This window comes from Staurois parvus, unplaced genomic scaffold, assembly GCF_062004578.1.
Source record: "Staurois parvus isolate SC_StPar_1 unplaced genomic scaffold, SC_StPar_1.0 ptg001192l, whole genome shotgun sequence".
NCBI lineage: Eukaryota > Metazoa > Chordata > Amphibia > Anura > Ranidae > Staurois > Staurois parvus.
In genome coordinates this window covers 2120522-2142022 of record NW_028318988.1, presented here as the reverse complement: position 1 = coordinate 2142022, position 21501 = coordinate 2120522, and the positions used below count along the sequence as shown (strand labels likewise).

General features: G+C 45.0%; 1 protein-coding gene across 2 annotated transcripts in view; it reads left to right on the top strand.

The window, feature by feature from the left end:
• The window catches only part of PGM2L1 (phosphoglucomutase 2 like 1), a 102935-nt gene that overhangs the window by 46694 nt on the left and 34740 nt on the right, over positions 1 to 21501 (top strand). For both annotated transcript variants that reach the window (XR_016307911.1, XM_089659832.1), the window contains exons 3-4: positions 11854 to 11960; positions 21191 to 21275. Coding sequence is in view for 1 of the 2 variants with exons in the window: in XM_089659832.1 (XP_089515958.1) it covers positions 11854 to 11960; positions 21191 to 21275 (192 nt within the window). In the remaining variant the exon portion in view is untranslated. The remainder of the gene's footprint in view (positions 1 to 11853; positions 11961 to 21190; positions 21276 to 21501) is intronic.

The window sequence follows — 21501 nt, the reverse complement described above, 5'->3', positions numbered from 1 at the left end:
CATATCACTTTCGGGGGTCAGGGGAAGGTCAAGAGAAGGGGACAAAAAGAATAAAAGCGCTTTGTTTTAAAGTACACTTATCCTTGAAACCGTAAAACCGTATATAAACCCTCATGTCTCCTTGGGCGGGTGTTGTGTTTTGTGCTCCGTAGTAGCTTTTCCTTGACATGTCTCTCCTCCAGTGAAGAATTTGTTTACATTCCATAAATTGTAGAATGGTGACATGAGCAGGCCCCGCCCACCGCGTGCAGCCTTCATGTAGCGGAGCTGAGCACAGCGTGAGCCCGGCATGTCTGGGTTGTGTAAATGCAAGTCCTGTGTGTGAGAATTCTGCGCTGGGAACCGGTTACTGGTGGTTCAGACAAACTTCTATTGAATTAAAGCCAGAAGTGCTGCGCTAATCCGTATGCAAACAAATGTTATCATGAAAATACATCAAAGCAGTAATTGTTGTCAGCAAAAAAAATGTGCATTATAAACGGTGACACTGTGACAAGAAAGAAGCAGTTCTAAGTGTAGCAATCTGTATCCAGCAGTGACAGAATCCCACTCCAAATAATCGGAAAACTTGCTGACAGGCAGTCCCCGGGTTACCAACATGATGGGGTCTGCAGGCTTGTTCTTAACCACTTCCAGTCCAGACACTTTTACCCCCTTCCTGTCCAGGCCAATTTTCAGCTTTCAGTGCTATCACACTTTGAATGACAATTGCGCGGTCATGTAACACTGTCCCCTTTACGACAGTGTCCTTCCACTGTCCTGCCCTGACCTGGCCAATACTGTGTATAACAACTCGCTGTCAGCTGCCTTAGACGCCTTAGCACCCCTAACCACACGCAGCATTAGACCCCAAACGCTTCAACCCTGGCAGAACGACCACACCAAAAATCTTAAACTACGCAGTCGCGCGCTGGAGCGGTTATGGCGCAAAACCAGATCCCCTCAAGCGTTCACCCTTTACAAATTCGCCTTCCTCACCTACACCTCCTCCCTCCACGCTGCCAAACAAGCCTACTTCGTAACCCTCAACAATACCCTCTCCACCTGTCCTCGCCTGCTCTTCTCCACTTTCAACTCCCTACTCTCTCCCCCGCCACCTCCACCCAGTACCTCACTCACCACCCACAAGATTGCCAACCACTTCCAAAACAAGATTGACGCAATCCATAAGGACATCGCCAATGCTCAATCTACCTCCCCACCTAGCCTCCCTCCCAAGATAACCCCCTCAACTATCCCCTCCTCTGACCTCGCAACCGCCCTGACACCCACAACACCTAACATCCCGCACACTAAAACCCCTCCAACACTCCACTCCTTCAGCCTTGCTACCACTGAAGAGGTCACTAAGGTCTTCTCAGAAGCCCCCTACACCACCTGCCCCCTTGACCCTGTCCCCACACAACTCCTCCGGTCACCCTCCTCCATCCTATGCTCCTTCACATACATCTTTAATCTCTCCCTCTCTACTGGCGCATTCCCCTCGCCCCTAAAGGACGTGCACGGCACCCCCATAATCAAAAAACCCTCCCTGGACCCCAGCAACCTGAGCAACCTTAGACCCATGTCCCTGCTGCCATTTACATCCAAGCTCTTTGAGCGCTTAGTCTACAATTGCCTAAGCTCCCACCTCAATGACAACAACCTCCTCGATCCACTACAGTCTGGCTTCCGTCCCCTACACTCCACCGAAACCGCCCTACTCAAAATCACTAATGACCTGCTAACCGCCAAAGCTAATGGCCACTACTCAGTCCTCCTACTCCTCGACCTCTCCGCGGCCTTCAACACAGTTGACCACCCCCACCTCCTTAATAAACTACACTCCCTTGGCATCAGAGACTCCGCTCTCTCCTGGCTCTCCTCCTATCTATCCCAACGCTCCTTCAGCGTTATCTATAACGCTGCCACTTCCTCCTCTCTCCCCCTCTCTGTTGGGGTCCCCCAAGGCTCTGGCCTCAGGCCCCTTCTCTTCTCCATCTACACCTCCTCCCTTGGCCAACTGATACACTCCCACGGCTTCAACTACCACCTCTACGCTGACGACACGCAAATCTACCTCTCCACCCCTCGCCTCAACCCTTCAGTCTCCGCCCGTATCACCCGCCTACTGAACGACATATCAGACTGGATGTCGCTCCACTTCCTCTCCATCACGACCTGTAACGCCACCATCAGCCCCACCCCGCAAGCCAAAGTACTAGGTGTCACTCTAGACTCAACTGTCCTTCCAACCCCATGTCCAATCGTTGGCAAACTCATGCAGACTCCACCTCCGCAACATCTCCAAAATATGTCCGTTCCTAACCCCAGACCCTACTAAACAACTCGTTCACTCCCTTATTATCTCACGTCTGGACTACTGCAACTCCCTCCTCACCGGCCTACCCCAACACAGGCTATCCCCGCTTCAGTCTATCCTGAACTCAGCAGCCAGACTCATCTACCTTACCAACCGCACCGCATCTGCCACCCCCCTATGCCAATCCCTCCACTGGCTTCCAATTGCTCAATGAATTAAATTCAGACTACTAACATTGAAGTACAAAGCCATTCATAACGCTGCCCCAAACTACCTCAGTGACCTGATACCCAAATACCACCCAACCCGTAATCTTCGCTCCTCACAAGACCTCCTCCTCTGCAGGACTTCCCCCATCCTCTGGAACTCCCTACCCCAATCCATCAGACTGCCACCTACCCTCCTCACCTTTAGGCACACTCTGAAAACCCATCTCTTCAGGGAAGCCTACCACACTCTCACCTAACAGCCGATCTCCACTCCTCCCACCACTCCATCCCCCACAGCCACTTCCTCCTGTACCACTACCCCCTCCCTCCTAGATTATAAGCTCCAAGGAGCAGGGCCCTCGAACCCCTCGTGTATTGTTTTGTTACTGTATTGTCTCATGTACTGTCCCCCACTATTTTGTACAGCGCTGAGCAAACCTTTTGGCGCTATATAAATCCTATATAATAATAATACCCATATTAATTTTTTAGCTTTTTTTTGTGACAGATAAAGCTTTATTTTGGTGATATTTACCCCTGGAATTTTATTTTTTTTGCTATGTAAATTAAAAAGTCCAAAAATTAAAAAAAAAAAGTGCAAATAAATAGTATTTCATCATAAATCTTGGCCAAAATTTATTCCGTTATATTTTTAGTAAAAAAAAAAAATACCCCAAATTAGTTTATACCCAAAAATTATAATTTCTAAACTTTTTTTACATTTTTTTAAAAATTTTTTTTATATTTTTTATTTTATTTTATTTTTTTACATACTGTCACCCCCCCTAGCAGTAACAGTGTCACCATGGTGACACTGTACTACTTGTGGGGGGTGATGAAGATTTTTTTTTTTTTTTACACTGATTGCTTTTACACCCATAAAGGCTGTAAAAGCAATCATTTCTCCTTCTCTCTAGCTGTATTCTTGCACCCATTAAGAACTACTGAGTGAGCTGTGATTGGTCACAGCTTGTCACACGGTACAAGGCTGTTGTGAATAGCCTTGTACCATGTGACCTCTGTGATCATTCACAGATTTCACACGTAATAAGCAATGATGTCAGACGTAACGTCTTGCATACTACTCTGCATGTGATCTCTGATCAGTGATCACATGATCGGGACCTCATATAGAGGTCCCGTCCGAAGATCGGGCACCGGATTGCGGTGCTGCATGCTGCCAGGGAGCGCGCACAAGCAGGGTGCAGGGAGGCCGTTTATAAATGGTCACCCGCCCCTGCACTGCCACCATCCGGATGTTTATATACAACGGCCGGACGGGAGGTGGTTAACCATTAGCCGCCCGGCCAATGGCCGTTTGGCGGCTTCAGATGTGCCTCTTCATTCCGGGTGCACGCCATGTGGCGTGCTCCCGCACATGCGCCGTTTGCGGTAATGCAGAGCTGCGCAGCAGCGGGATCTGTCACTGGCCGTGCACCTCGGACACGGCCGATGACAGATCTGAGTACTGGCTCCCGTTGCTGGTACCATGTGACCTGCTGTGACCAATCACAGCAGGTCACATGACAGTTGTATACAATGGATGGCTTCATTCATGATGCCATCCATTGTATACTAGTGCCTAGCTGTGAATGGTCACAGCTAATCACATGCACATGTCATGTGATTAGCTGTGACCAAATCACAGCTAAGCACAAAAAAAAAAAAAAAAGCTGAATGAATCGATTTCATTCAGGTAAATGCTTGCTTATAGCAAAGTAATTCTTTGGTATAAGCAAATTGTGTAAAAAAAAAAAAAAAAAAACAAAAATACTGATCACTTCCCCAAAGTAGTACAGTGTTACTATGGTAACATTGTACTACTTTGGTCATAGTAAGATATGAAAAAAAATCTTAAAAAAAAAAAAAAAAAATGTAATAAAAAATTAAATATAATAATAAAAAAAAAAAAAAAAAATATATATATATTTTTTTCATACTGTCACCAGTCAGTGTCCCTGTTAACCGCCATGCCAGTTATATGATGACGCTGTACTGCACTGGTGACAGTATGTAAAAAAAAAAAATAGTGAAAATAATTTTTTTAACTTTTTCATTTTCCGAAAAATTATGACATAAAAATACAACTTCAAAAAACTCGCCATGTCTCTTATGAAGTACGTCAGACTGTCTACTTTGCAAAAAGGGGTCATTTGGGGGATATCTGTACTGTCCTGACATTTGGGGGATATCTGTACTGTTCTGACATTCTTGGACCTCAAGAAATTAGATTGGCTGTCAGTACTTCAGGATTGATCAATATTCAGATCTATACCATAGTTTGTGAACTCTATAACTTTCCTACAAACTAAAAAATACATCCTAATTTGGGTTATTTTCACCAAAGACATGTAGCAGAATACATCTCGGCCTAAATTTATGAAGAACAATTATTTATTTGTAAACTTTTATAACAGAAACAAAGAAAAATGTGTTTTTTTTTCAAAATTTTTGGTCTTTTTTTGCTAATTTAGCAAAAAATAAAAACCCCAGCGGTGATTAAATACCACCAAAAGAAAGCTCTAGTTGTGTGAAGAAAATGATAAAATTTTAGTTTGGGTACAATGTTGTATGACCGCGCAATTGTCATTCAAAGTGTGAGAGCGCTGAAACCTGAAAAATGGCCTGGGCAGGAAGGTGTAAAATTGCACGGTATTGAAACGGTTAAAGTGCTTGTAAAGGTTGTAAAGGTTATTTACCTTCATGCTTTCTGTGCATGAAAGTAAAAAAATCTTTTCTGTGCAGCATCTCCCCCAGCCCCCCCTAATACTCACCTTAAGCCCCTTCTCAATCCAGCGATGTGCACTGGAGTCTCTGCTATCCCGAGACTCCCTCTCCTCATTGGCTGAGACAGTAGCGGGAGCCAGGAACGCCTATGGGGGACCCGAGAAGAGGACCCAGGCTGCTCTGTGCAAAACCAGGCACACAGCAGGCATGTATAGACATGTTGTGTTCCTTTTTTTTTTTCTTAATTCATGCCTTTAGAATCACTTTAAAGCGGAGTTCCACTCACACTGTAAATAAAGTTTTTGTAGCTGCTGACTTTTACAAAAAAAAAAGCCACTCACCTGTCCAATGACCCCGCAGTGTCCACCCTGCAACTCTTTTCACCAGCCATCTGGTTTTCCAGGCGCCGGCATCCTCCGTGTGGGCACCCAGCTGTGACAGCTTGCGGCTTCACAGCCAGGTGCCCACTGCGCATGCGCAAGTAGCGCTGTTCTTCCTGAATGGTCCCGTAGTCTTCTAGGACCTGCCACGTGTCCCACAAGACTACGGGGAGGGAGGGTAGGAGGAGAACTTCCGCTTCCAATCACCTAGGTCAGGGGTAGGCAACCTGTGGCTCTCTAGCTGTTGTGGAACTACATTTCCCATGAGGCATTGCAAAGATTACAAAACTGACAGTTACAGCTATGACTTGCAGAGGCGTGATGGAACTTGTAGTCCTGTAGCTCTCAGGTTGCCTACCCCTGGCCTAGGTGATCGCAGCGGAAGTGGTAGCGGGTATCTGTCAATTTTGGGTATCTGCTCCCCAAAGGTGCCAATCCTTGGCACCTTTGCCAAGGGGGGGGAAGCGGGAGACGAATCTTTAAAGCTGAACTTCCCCTTTTAGGTGGAGCTCAAGTTTAACTTGTATATACGTTGGAACAGGTACATTTTTTTTTTTTTTAAGTGTAGCTCCAGCCAAAAAAAATATTTTTAGGTTTTTTGGATAGCATAGGGAAGGACTAACATCCCTGTAATGTTTGTTTTGCTGTCTGTGCCCATGTTCAGAAGATTGTTCCTCACTTTCTTTCTCTCTGACAACTGGATTTTGCTGAACCTTCCGTGGAGACACCTTTTTGCCATGATAACTCTTACAGGAGTAAATTTTCCTTCCTAGGGGTAGATGTCCTCTCACTTTAGTCTCTTCCTTCATAAGTATGTGTCGTTCGTAACTCAAATGTTTGTAACTCTGAGACCGCTTGCACTAGGAATGTATGACCCCCAATATGTGAGTGGTCAGAAGAGCGGAAGATGGTAAATGGATCTGATGTCCTGGTGTTAAGAATGGCCTCCACTCCTCCCAATATAAAATCATGCAGCCAGAGGACAAAACCAAAAACAAAGCAGCCTCCACAGTGCAGAGTTATATGTAAACCATTTTGTTTAGAATGAGAAAGAGAACACTTAAAATGTAAAGGATTAGCTGTCCTCTAATGATGAAACACGTAGGGCGGAGCGCTCACCTAGCACAGCAGCTTGTGGGCTCGAATTGCCTTTTGAATTTAATTCATAGATGAATATTATTGATCTTCTTGCATTAGAGTTTCCAATGTAACAAGTTAAAGTACACATGAGACTAGAAAAGCTACAATTTCTGGGGAAATTGTGTGAAGTGTTCTTGCCTCCACCAGTAGTCTACAACTGTAGTGGGCGGAGTAACTTTTGTCACTCTGCTGCCTGCTCACACACCTGGGTTCCTATGGACACTCACTCTACAGCAAGGGCAGAGAAGAGCGGTTAAAAACAAACTGCTCCAACTTGCTCACTTCACTGGCGGTTGCCATCTTCAAACGGTTGTAGTTTAAAAATCATAAATCCTACACCGAAGAGCTTTATATTGTAAGAATCACAAGACCCAGACCTACATTTTGATGCATAGTATGTCTCTGAAATATTAAAAATGAAGGCACAGTCGCAGTTTAGAAATTGCCCTTCAAATTTGAGGTGGCTAGAGTGGAGTTTCAGTGAATGTCAATGGGTGGCGTGAGTTGCAAACAAATGGTCATATTGTGAAAATTATCAGGACTATTGCTTAGCCGTGGACATTTTTAGTGACAGCAGGGATAGCTGAACAATTTAATATAAGATTTGTGTAGGTGGGCTTGAAAATGAGGGCGTGATGGCAGTTTAGAAATCATGTCCTGATTTTTCAGCTCCCACTCTAGTTTTGAACATTCCGCCATTCATTCCTATGGGACCAATTTCACCACAAAAACGCCGATATTTCGTGAACCATTCGGTGAAATATTCCACAAAGTAATAGCACACCAATCGGGAACAATCCGCACGTTTCCGTATATTACTGTCTATGTAGTGTAGAAACTGTGGGAGGAGTTAGGGTGGTAAAATTAGCTATAATAATAAAAATATATGTGAGATAACAGTAAGTGGTCTTGCCATGCAAGAACACTTAATTATGGTGGTTGGGTTTATATCTACTATGCAGGGATACATGGTAGATTCTTACCTCTTACAGCAGCCGATCCTCACTGGTACCTCCAAGTGGCCAGTTGGAGGTCACGGAGGGTGGCAGGAGGTGGTCATAGGACCGTGTTTGATATCTATGCGCTGTATTTTTGGGGATCATGGGATACAGTGAAAACAATCATAGGATGCAATCAGAAACCTAAAGGTGTCTACTGTAAGAATCAAGCTTTTGGGTCAAGAGAACCCCCAAAATGTTCCTTCTAAAGAAAAAAAAAAAAGACCATAGTCAATGAGTGTACATTTTTAATTTTTTTTGTCTGGTTTCCCAAAAGCTAATTTTTTAAATTAAAGTTTAGTTATGTGCTTGTCTCTCTACACTCCATAATTGCACCTCATATAATAATTAGTGGGCCTGGGCAGACAAAATCCAGACGTGTGGGTTCATGCACACTTCCTTCATAAACAACTGTATGTTGGTTGTCGTGTTTGCACAATCTAGCTTCCATGTTAAGAGAACCTGTTGCTATAAAAAGCTGTATAAATGAATATTTCATCGTTGGCACCCTCAGCCTTGTCAGACTTCTGCTCCATTGTCCTCCAAGTCAGTGAGTCTCAACCTTCTCTGAGGCTAGTGCCTGATAAATGCTTTCAGAACCTTCTGTTCCCCAACAGTAGGGAAGTAGGGAATAAAAGTATGATGATGCAAAATATGTATTGGAATTCTGGAAGCCTTTGGATAAGGCTGAGTGTCACTGTTGGGGGATGAAGGTTCTGGAGGGGGTTAGGGGATTCTGTAGCAGTTTTGGTGACCCTGTAGGTTTCTTTATGGAAAAACAAACCACAACCAGCGCACAGGTGGTTGGAGGGCACTGTGGAGTCTGAGGGCTCTTAGAAGACCTTGGAGGCACTGTGGGCACTATGGGAGGTTAGGAGCTAGTTGTAGGTCTGGGAGAAGGAAGGGCACGACCCTGCTTGGTGGTTGAGGAACACTGACCAAGGTCACCCCAAACCCCAGGTGTTCACAAGAAAACAATATTGACTAACTTGGCACTAAAGCTTGCCTCCACATCCCCCAATGTACTTTGGGTGCCTCAATGACCCAGCAAGAGGTTGTGTTGCCTTACAGGACTTTCCCAAGAAAGGCCACTTACTGTCTGTAGGTTCTGCTTTATATCATCCAGTTTGCTCTTACCGGTACAGATGAGCTGGAGTAGAACAGAGTAGAGACGGCATTTCTCTGTTGTCACCTGCGGTCATCTGTAATATCTCTGGATATAACTGGTCTATATTTCTGTTTAACTTGTTTCTTTCCATCTGCCTCGCTCCGGGCAGTAAGATGGAATTCTCATTATGATTTGTGCAAAGATTATTCACTTTTGAATATCTGGCTCCTGTCGGCTCTGTGCTGCAAATGTTATGTTTTAGTGAATGTAAAATAAAACCGATCACACAGGTAGCATTCTATAGCCACAGACCAAAAGAGGAAAGAATGAGGAAAAGTCCAGAACTACAAACGGATTGTTTATAGGACAAGGACAAGGAACAAATACCCTACCCCATAGGCTGGCTTCATACCTGTGCACAGTAGCACACCATGCAGGAGGTTCCATTCAATATAAATTGCAGTTCCGTGCATTACAGAGCTGCATCGTCCATTAACTTACATTGCAGAGTACTACACCGCCAGGGAAAAGTTGTGCAGGTGCGTTTTCTGGTCCATCATACGTGTACTATGTGGTTTGGTGTGCTGCGATTTGCAGAAGTAGCGCTTGCAATACTTTTTGCAGGTTCCATCACGTTGGGCAGCAAATAGGCTTTAAAAACCGGAATGCAAGGGACCCCATAGGACCACCCATGTTCCAGTGTGAATGCAACACACATTAATGCGCAACACTTCTTAGATCTGGCCCCATTGTGTGATCAGGGCTGAGGCAGACTGCTGTGATGTTTTCAGGAAGCTATGTACAGCACCCTGCCAGCCCCTCCCACCAGCCGTGATCTGCCTGCATTGCATAGAGAAGCATTGATGAGGTCTATGGGTCTACAAGGAGTTATGTAATGAAAACGGAAAAGTATTTTTAAAACATGCTAGTACATGGTTGAGTATTCAAAGTGAACTTGGCTTCTCCTTATTCACCAACATTTACTTTGCAGAGTGAATATTGACTTTTCTAAATGAACTGCCTTGTGCCTTTGTATAGCTGATAGTGGTCAGTCACATTTATGTGGGATTTGTTCTGGATTGGTAGACATTTCACTGCTTATTCACGCAGCTTGTTTAGATCTGATTGGTGTCATGAACAGACCCTGGTAGTTGTAGTTCTGTTACCTATATGGATATAAATGCTCATTAGAACTGAAAGTGGACCTTCACCCTCCCGCAGCCCTCTCCTCCTCTCCATCTCTTCCACCTCTGCAGCACCAATATTGTGTTTGGGTTTTTTTTTTTTTTGCCTTGCTTGACAGACTCGACTCGGCCCCTCAACTTTCAGAATTGACCCAGGCCAAGGTGCTTGACCTGTGGCCCTTGCAGCCCTCTGCTCTGGCTCTAGACTACAAACCAGGAAGGAGCATACCCAGGGGTCTGGGGTTGCTGACACGCCATCCCAAGGCATCAAAGTGCACCGAGCCGGTGCCGGCAGCAGAGGAAGCAGGCGGCTGTGGAGAGAGCAGGAGCTGCATAAGCCAATGCTTCCTCTGTAGTGCCAGCTCCTGTCCTAGGCAGGGTGATACCAAGTGCCCTTCACCTGGGACCTTTCTATTAGCCTGGAGAGCAAGGCCAGCAGACCTTTATTAATTATTACATAAACTGCACTTTTCCAATGGGCATATTAGCACCTATAAAAGGGTTAACTATTAGTCTGCTTTCAGACTGATCCGCGGGTGCAGTATAGTGTACCTGCGGCTTTCCTGCCTTTCTATTGTATCCTGTGGGTTTGGTGCGCTTTCAGAAAGTGCACTACACCCGCAATATATAATAGAAATCGATAAAAATCTATGGCAAAGTGTAGCGAGCCCGCAGGAAAGCCGCAGAAGCACTGTGCTGCTTTCACTGTGCTGGTAAACCACTGCACATCAGTGTGAAAGCAGCCTTATAGGGGGCTCAGGACAGTAAGTGCTTGTTTTATTTTTGGGGGGGGTGGGGACCGTATAGTGGAGACTTTTTACCACATCCCCCAACCACTGCGTAGCATCAGGGGTTGCAATGGCGACACCGCCCCCATGCTCCATGGGGCCTGTGTGGCCTCTCTGACGCATTCTGATTTATACTTCGTCAGGAAGGGCATCAGGGGTGGCATATACAGGAACCATTCCTCTCCATTTTCTTCCTGCAACCGCTGAAAGCCAGCTTCTCCTCCTCTCCCTACTGCCGGCATTCAGTGGCTGTAGGAGGAAAATTCTGAACCATTTAATTTTTTTGTGGCCCGTGTTCAGTTACTGGATCACTTAAGTGGCTCTTCAAAAGTCTGAGCACCCCTGGCCTAGGCCAATGACTCAGTTCCCCTGGTGCCTCCTGGGATGCATGACGTGCAGTCCCATTTAGTCTGGTCATACACTATACAATTTTCTTACAATTTCTGCCCAATTTCCTTTAGAGTTACCTTCAACTATGTAGTGCAAGGGCCTGCCTAACTGGACAAAATTGAAAGTCTCGTTTAGGTTTGACCTTCTATTATATGGTTTTTGCTAAATCTAAAGCAAAATTTTCAAGAAAATTGTATAATGTATGGCCAGCCATCGTAAGGAGGGGAAGGGGGGAGTCGGGCCTAGCAGAGCTTGCACCTGGAAGAGCCAGCGGCTGTCATGGGCAATATGGCAGTGCCAGACCGGTGCAGTGGCTGCAGAGAAGAGGATCCCAGCAGCTCAGTGCTGGATTCCCTGGCTAGGTAGGTATCCTTGATGTGCAGAAGACAGCAAAAAGTAAGCAGAGGGAAAAAGTGGGAGCGGGGGAAAGGGTGACGTTGGAGAATCAGTAAAATGTGTCACACAGAACAGGTCCAGTTAAAAGTGACTAAATACTGTAGATATATCATGACCTGGATACATGAGAACCTTCACAGACATGCTGTAGAAAGGCGTTTGCTCTTTATCTTCCCTTGAAGTCCAGCACCAATGTTTATTGTAACCATCTGTGCTGTGTTTTCTCTACAGGGGATGTACCACTATCTGCAGAGATGTTTCCCTGATCTCCCGAATCGGGGCATTGTGGTGGGGTACGATACACGCGGGCATGCTGCAAGTAATTGCACCAGCGAGAGGTAAGTGTCAGGCCTACAATCCTCCACCAGCTCGGTCTTATTACTTCTCTTAGGGTCTGTGTTGATGCGTTTTATTCACTTTAAAAGGGTTTTTCCTTACCATACCAAATCATGACCAGGATTGCAAAAACTACCAGAAGCAGGTACAATGCAGGTCAGGAGTATAACTGCAGGCTACATACACCTGTCATTGAATTCTGAATGATTTCAGAAGCTTCTCAAGCTGATTGACAGGTCCCGAAGCCCATTTACACAGGTGCTTGCAGTATGATGTGGTGGTTGTCTATGACAACGGCTCAGTGTCTTTTAAACAATATTGTGTGTAGCTCAAGGTTCTTGCTATCAGACAGTGACCATACTGTTCTTGATGTGTTTTGTGGATTTCTTTAGGAGACTATGGAGGATCATTAATAGCTTTGTCACTGTATAACAAGGGCCTAACCATGGCCCTTCATGGGGAGATCAGTGAAAAATTTGCGTGAAATTTGCAGATTTAAAAAGATTGCAAATGACGTTTGAAATATTTAAATGTTAAAGATTATATGAGATTTTAGTGATTGGATTTACATACTATATTGCAAAAAGTATTGCCCCCCCCCCCCAAATCTTTGGGTTCAGGTGTTCCAATCACCTCCATGGACACAGGTGTATACAATCAGCCCCTAGGCATGCAGACTGCTTCTACAAACATTGGTGAAAGAATGGGTCGCTCTCAGGAGCTCAGTGACTCCAAGCGTGGTCCCGTGATAGGTGGCCACCTGTGCAATATGTCCATCCGTGACATTTCCTGGCTACTAAATATTCCACACTCAACTGTTAGTGGGATTATAACAAAGTGGAAGCAACTGGGAACAACAGCAACTCAGCCACCAAGTGGTAGGCCACGTCACATGACAGAGCGGGGTCAGCGCATGCTGGAGTGCACAGTGTGCAGAAGTCACCAACTGTCTGCAGATTCAATAACTCAAGGCCTCCAAACTTGGTGTGGCCTTCAGATTAGCACAGCAACAGTGCATAGAGAGCTTCATAGAATGGGTTTCCATGGCTGAGCAGCTGCATCCAAGCCTTACATCACCAAGTGCAATGCAAAGCGTCAAATGCTGTTGTGTAAAGAACGCCACCACTGGACTCTAGAGCAGTGAAGATGTGTTCTCTGGATTGACCAAGGGAGAATGTCACCAGCACACTGAGGATCATCAATATGGGTCCAAAAGTTTTAATGAACAATCACATAGTTACAGCACGTCACATGCCTGATGAAGGGGGTCCTGCAAGACTCCGAAATGTTGCCTTTCTGTAATTATGTGATCATTCATTAAAACTTTTGGACCCATATTGGTGATCCTCGGTCTGCTGGTGACATTCTCCCTTGCTGATTCTGTTCGGTTCCAGCCGACGGTCGCTGCAGCCCCCAGCAGGAACATGTGCGTTGGGATTGTACGCTTGCACTCTGGAGTGACCAATTACACTTCTCTGTCTGGCAATCCAATGGATGTGTCTGGCTTTGGTGGTTGCCAGGAGAATGGTACTTGTCTGACTGCATTGTGCCAAGTGTAAAGTTAGGTGCAGGGGGGATTGTGGTGTGGGGCTGTTTTTCAGGGGTTGGGCTTGGCCCCCTAGTTCCAGTGAAGGGAACTCTTAAGGCGTCATCATACCAAGACATTTTGGACAATTTCATGCTCCCAACGTTGTGGGAAGAGTTTGGGGATGGCCCCTTCCTGTTCCAACATGGCTGCACACCAGTGCACAAAGCAAGGTCCATAAAGACATGGAGGAGCCAGTTTGGGGTGGAGGAACTTGACTGACCTGCACAGAGTCCTGACCTCAACCCCATAGAACACCTTTGGGATGAATTAGAGCGGAGACTGTGATCCAGGCCTCCTCCCCCGACATCAGTGCCTGACCTCACAAATACACTTCTGGAAGAATGGTCCAACCTTCCCATAGACACCCTCCTAAACCTTGTGGACGGCCTTCCCAGAAGAGTTGAAGCTGTTATAGCTGCAAAGGGCGGGGCCAACTCAATATTGAACCCTACAGACTAAGACTGGGGGGCCATTAAAGTTCATGTGCGTGGAAAGGCCGGCCGACCAATACTCTTGGCAATATAGAGTATACTTTAAAAAAGTTGCTGGGTTCAGTCTCTCCTTTACATAATTCGGATGACAATGCCAGTTTGTGAAGCTCCTGAGTCACTGCATGTTACACAATGTTCTGTGTCACCAGGTATGCACCCCTTAGGGCTGTGTGCGGAGTGATGGCCTCACACCCATGTTTCTATAGAATTTGAGGCTCCTCCAGGAAGTTCATCCTGACATTATTACTCTTAAATGACTATTGTTCTGTACCTCCCATCACCTGTAATCATTCTCCCATTGTATCATAGGGACATGTTAATAAAGGAGGAATTTGGGTTAGTTCCATTACCAAAAATCTGCCTATGCTGCCAGCATCTCAGGCAAGAACACTCTGCTGGGTTCGGAACCCACGCATGTGCAGCTTGCTCTCGTTCCATCTGTCATTGTTACATAGTTAGTCTGGCTGAAAAAAGTCCATCCAGTTCAACCATTAAAAAAAAAAAAAAAAAAAAAAAGTTACAATCCTGTACCCACAGTTGATTCATAGGAAGGCAAAAAACCCAGCAAAGCACAAATCAGTTTGCTCCCGCAGGGAAAAAAATTCCTTCCTGATCCCCCGAGAGGCAATCGGATATTCCCTGGATCAACCTTACCTATAAATGTTATATCCAGTTATATTCTATGTATCCAAGAAAGAATCCAGGTCTTTTTTAAAGCAATCCACTGAGCGTGCCAGAACCAACTCTTGAGGGAGTCTATTCCACATTCTCACAGCTCTCACTGGGAAGAAACCTTCCCCCCCCTCCTCCTTTTCCTCCAGACGTAAAGAGCGCCCCCTTGTCCTCTGTGATGACCTCAGGGTGAATAACTCTACACCGAGTTCACTATATGAACCACTGATGTATTATACATTGAGATCATATCCCCCCCCCCTTATGTATTATACATGGTGATCATATCCCCCCCCTTATGTATTATACATGGTGATCACATCCCCCCCTTATGTATTATACATGGAGATCATATCCCCCCTTATGTATTATACATGGATATCATATCCCCCCTTATGTATTATACATGGAGATCATATCCCCCCCTTATGTATTATTCATGGAGATCATATCCCCCTTATGTATTATACATGGAGATCATACCCCCCTTATGTATTATACATGGTGATCATATCCCCCCTTATGTATTATACATGGAGATCATATCCCCCCCTTATGTATTATACATGGTGATCATATCCCCCCTTATGTAATTTACATGGTGATCATATCCCCCCCTTATGTATTATACATGGAGATCATATCCCCCTTATGTATTATACATGGAGATCATATCCCCCCTTATGTATTATACATGGAGATCATATCCCCCCTTATGTATTATACATGGAGATCATATCCCCCCTTATGTATTATACATGGAGATCATATCCCCCCTTATGTATTATACATGGTGATCACATCACCCCTTATGTATTATACATGGAGATCATATCCCCCCTTATGTATTATACATGGAGATCACATCCCCCCTTATGTATTATACATGGAGATCATATCCCCCCTTATGTATTATACATGGAGATCATATCCCCCCTTATGTATTATACATGGAGATCATATCCCCCCCCCTTATGTATTATACATGGAGATCATATCCCCCCTTATGTATTATACATGGAGATCATATCCCCCCTTATGTATTATACATGGAGATCATATCCCCCCTTATGTATTATACATGGAGATCATATCCCCCTTCTGTATTATACATGGAGATCATATCCCCCCTTATGTATTATACATGGAGATCATATCCCCCTTATGTATTATACATGGAGATCATATCCCCCCTTATATATTATACATGGAGATCAGATCCCCCGTTATGTATTATACATGGAGATCATATCCCCCTCCCCCTTATGTATTATACATGGAGATCATATCCCCCCCCTTCTGTATTATACATGGTGATCATATCCCCCCTTATGTATTATACATGGAGATCATATCCCCCCTTATGTATTATACATGGAGATCATATCCCCCTTATGTATTATACATGGAGATCATATCCCCCCTTATGTATTATACATGGAGATCATATCCCCCCTTATGTATTATACATGGTGATCATATCCCCCCTTATGTATTATACATGGTGATCATATCCCCCCTTTTGTATTATACATGGTGATCATATCCCCCCTTATGTATTATACATGGAGATCATATCCCCCCTTAATCTCCTCTTCTCAAGAGAGAATAAATTCAGTTCCTCTAATGTTTCCTCATAGCTGATCTCCTCCATGCCTCTTATCAGTTTAGTTGCCCTTCTCTGTACTTTCTCCAGTTCTCCAATGTTCTTTTTGTGAATTGGAGCCCAAAACTGAACTGCATATTCCAGATGAGGTCTTACTAATGATTTGTACCGGGGTAATATGATATCTCTCTCTCTCTGGAGTCTATACCTTTTTTAATACAAGAGAGGATTTTGCTCACTTTAGATCCCACAGCTTGGCATTGCATGCCATTATTAAGCTTGTGATCTACCAGAACTCCCAGATCCTTCTCCACCAATGATTCCCCCAGTTGTACCCCCCCCCCCCCTAGTATGTATGATGCATGCATATCCTTAACCCTCAAGTGCAGAACCTTACATTTATCAACATTAAACCTCATTTGCCACATAGTTGCACATTGCTGAACTTAGCTGCGGCTAACAGAGGGAACGAAGACATGCTGTGCATGCGTGGGTTTTAGACCCATCGGAGTGCTCATCCTATGGAGTTTGGGTGCGTGCCCAACATATGACACATCCTGGCATCTAGGTAGACAAGGGAGGTTCGCTCAGTTTTTGGCGATGCTTGGGAGATGCCACGTGCAGCCTATATGTATGTCATTTATGACATTTAACAAAGGTGCTCAATGATTTTTATTCCGCTGTTAGAATGCCATGATTTAGAAACATTTCCAGCAAGCTTGTTTGACAAAAGTTGATCGTTAGATTGACTTCTGTCTGGAGGGAGTTGTCAGGCATGGATTGAAATTTGACCGGTCTCTGGCCACATTTCAGTCCATCTATGGCTAGCTTTAGCCTCAAGCGTTCTATGTCTTATACATATTCAAGGCCGGCTCGGGAGCGAGCACACATGAATTGCTTGGTCTGGGGGCATTTGGCAGGGGGGAGCTGTGTAGTGCCCCCACAGCCAGCAACTCATGCAAGCTCACTCCTGAGCTGGCCTTGTATGTCCATAAGACATAGAATGTTTGAAGGTAAAACCCGTCAGCCTTCAGAACCACTTTAAAGGCTAAAGTTAGCCCCCCGTCCCCCTTCCCTCCTCAGCTGCTGTGATTGATAGCAGCGGGAGCCAATGGGGAGAGGGGGAGCCAAGGCTCTTGTGCACATCATTGGATCAAGATAAGGCTCAGGTAAGTATTAGGGGGACTGAGGGGGTAGCTGGAAGGATTTTTGACCTTCATGCATTGCATACTAGCACATTATGAGAGACGTAACTGTAAATGAAGCCCTTCAACACTGCTAATAGGTTGTCCTTCACCCAACCCTCCTTCTGGGTTCACGGGCTCTGACCGTTTGAATGGCCGAGCCACAGTGATGTCATTCCTCACATGCACACAACATTCCCTTCCTTCAGAGGTATGCATGCCCCGGTGACATCACCAGCTGCAGTGATAGTAAATATCTCCTAAACCGTGCACATTTATTGGATATTCCTTGTACCTACAGGGAAGACTTATTGGAAGCTATGGGCAGCACAGGGGCTATATGGTTAGCACTTCCACCTGGCAGTACTCGGGTTGTTGGTTCGAATCCCAACCACGGCACCACCTGCCTGGAGTTCTCCCTGTGCCTGCGTAGGTTTCCTCTGGGTACTCCAGTTTCCTCCCACACTCCAAAGACATGCTGGTAGGTGAATTGGCTCCTGTCTAAGTTGTCCCTAGTATGTGTATGTATGAATGTGAGTTAGGGACCTTAGATTGTAAACCCCTTGAGGGTTAGGGACTGATGTGAATGTACAATATATATGTAAAGCGCTGTGTAAATTGATGACGCTATATAAGTACCTGAAATAAATAAGCTCACGTGTAGGTACAAGTTTGTTTACTACCGTTTTCAGCAAATGTTTATATGTCAATCTGTTGTAGTTTCCTACCAGGATATCCTGCCAGTGACAAGACTTCCTTTTGCAGGGTGACAACACTAAAACCACATTCTTATCAGCAATGTTGTCAGCCTGCCTTATGAACTCTGCAAGAAACTTTACAACAGATTAACAACAATGCACTTGTGTAAGAACACTGTATACATTGAGGTTGTTATGTCATACACACTAAGGCCTAGGTTCACATCTGTGCGGGTGATGCGGCTGCGGATCTGCATGAAAATCTGTGCAGCTGCACCACCAGCACAGAGAAATGCCGACCCGCGGGCCGGTGCCATTACTTCTAATGGCACACCACCTGCACTGGAAAACGCAGCCGTACTGGGAACCGAGGTTCCTGTGCGGGCTGCGTTTTTCAGAAGAAGTGCAGAGACTTCTTCCCTGTGTGTTATGGGGCACCGGAGTCCATTCAAATGAATGGGCTCTCGTGCCTGCACAGCCGCATATATGTGAACCGGGGATAAAATAGTTTTAGGGTTTGCATGTACATTAACCTCCCTGTCGGTATTCCCGAGTGTAGCTCGGGGTAAAGTTTCAGCACCAGAAGTGGTAATCCCGAGCTACACTCAGGAATACTCTGCAGTGTTGCTCCGGGATCTCTTCTGCACTTACCTTGTCATGCGCTCCTGCGATGTCCCTCCTGCAGTGTCCCCCGGCCCTCTCCTCCGGCCGATGCCGGCATCTGTCTTCTGGGTTCCGTCCCCTGCGATGTCGGGACGTACGGGGACGGAACTGGCGGGAAATTTGAAAGTTGTAAAACTGACATTCACTAATACACTAAAATCACATAGTATAACATTCCTGTATCAAACCATTTCACATACATTTTGTCCCGAGTGCTTTGTCCTGTGCCCTGCCTGCATTTTTACTGTTCTTTCTGCCTGGAAACTGAGAAACGTCCATGGCATCCAAAAAGCGTCCCTTTAGGTCAAAAGCGGTTTTAGACCGGCTAGAGAACAGCGATAGTAAATCAGAACCACTTGCAGAATTGAGTGATAATGATTCGTGGGGGAAATTCGTCATCAGACACTGAAAATGATTCTGCGACTTTGCTCAGCGATGTGCGAACTTGGCGCTATATTTCAAATTTCAGTGTTTTTGGTTTGATTATATTATTGAATTAAATTTATTATTATGGTATTTTTTGTGATTATTAAATAATTTGATTTTGTGTTACAAATTTTATCATAACAGAACATTCATTGTATTGGAGGAGTCCAAAGACATACAGAGGCCGGGTCATATGTGGACTCCTCCAGTACAATGAATGTTCTGTTACTGAAAGAGCCGAAATCTGGTGACCAAGGTTCAGAACCTCTACGTTGAGGAGTTGTCATTCCATGGACTGCAAGCAACACTAATCCCTGTGTTAGCCTTTAAATTTGTGTCACTGGAGCAGCTCTTCGACATGCTCTCTCACCCAGAAGAGTATGAAGGTCTCATATTCACAAGCCCCCCAAGCAGTAGAAGCTGTGGCATTATGTCTGCAGACATCCAATAACAAAGAAGCACCTTAAATTCCCTAGCACCATCTCCAGTGAATGTCCCAGCATCCTGAAAAGGTTGAGCTATCAGTACGGGCCATCACAACCTAGCACCCAAAGGGAGACCATCTACCCCCAGGCTACATCCCTGACTACACCTGAGGGACCTGTGAATGACCAGGAGTACATGATACAACATGCTTTTTATTAGCGCATCTGGTGAGTGCGCATTCTGTATGTTGATTAGTACACCCACCTAAGGAGAAAAAATATTCTGGGACTTTACTGAAGTCATTTGGAGATCACACCAGATTTAAAGAATTTTTGGACATTATACAATCACCACGCATGTCACAATTATGCTTTTCCTATAGACACCTATACCTTTATTTATTCATTCATTTTTAGACCACAATTGCTGTTTTATTACATGGCATAAGCAAAACGCATTCATCACATACATGCGTTTATGTGACTGAAATTGGTCATTTCCATATATTTCTAGCGCTGCACCAATATTTATTTTATTGAGACTTTAAATCCGAATGTAGACTTCAAAAAAAACCCTCTACTCTGTGACCTGTGAAGGGATTGAAATTATACCTAGGGCTAGATCTTCATAGAAATGGTTCTCTCTGCTACAGAAGCTGTGATCAGAGTTTGCTGATGTTTCACAAGATTTCCATCTGAAGTCCTCTTATCTACAAACCAAGTGTGTGGGTTCCTTAGAAACTCCCCAGAGCTGATTTTACAACAACTTAGCACTTGTGTGTCAGGAAGATAACATTTGTATGTCTTTGTCATTTTGTGTATAGATGCAAAGTGAAGCACAATAGGGCCTTTTTACATACAATTTGTTCCTGGCTCCCAAAATTCCACAGATCTGTTCTGTAATTCTGTAATAGAATAGGTATTATACCCTCCTCCAGAGTGACCTGTGTCCGCTATCAGTAATCAGCTGCAGGGAGGCCCACGGTCGGCTGCAGGGAGGCCCAGGGTCGGCTGCAGGGAGGCCCAGGGTCGGCTGCAGGGAGGCCCACGGTCGGCTGCAGGGAGGCCCACGGTCGGCTGCAGGGAGGCCCACGGTCGGCTGCAGGGAGGCCCACGGTCGGCTGCAGGGAGGCCCACGGTCGGCTGCAGAGATACCTATGCTGGTGACTAGTCCTTTGCCCTCCACTTGCCTTTGTTGGCACAGCTTCCACAGTACAGGTTCTCTTTAAGCGCAGTACTGTGATGTGGAAAGACACCCTCCTAGGATTCTGTCCTTGTATCTATGGAAAGTACATCCAGACTGCTACAAACGGCAATTCTGCAGTTCGGCACTTCACTGCTCCTTTGCTTGTGATGGACAGAAGTCATGGGCTTTCTAGGATATAAAATCCCATTAGTATGAACATAGATGTCATGTAATTCTCATGTGTGTTGTCATATCACCTGACTGAGGCGCCCTGATTTCTTGTCTCATTTCAGGTTGGCTAAGCTGACAGCTGCCGTCTTTCTCAGCCGAGGTGTACAGGTCTACCTTTTCTCTAGATACGTCCCGACTCCTTTTGTGGTAAGATCCTGAATCTGTCATTTCTCTCTCTTTAATTGCTATTTGTATTGGTATTTTAAGCTGTAGGTTTAGTACATTTAATTTGCAGTAGTGATTTTTATGTTGAAGGTTTTTTTCTTGGCCTATTGAATTCATCCCATATACTTAAAGCAAGGATGTAGGCCAATACAAAAACTCTTTGGTTAAAGTGTAACTCCAAGCAGGTATTGAATGAATAAAAGTGTCT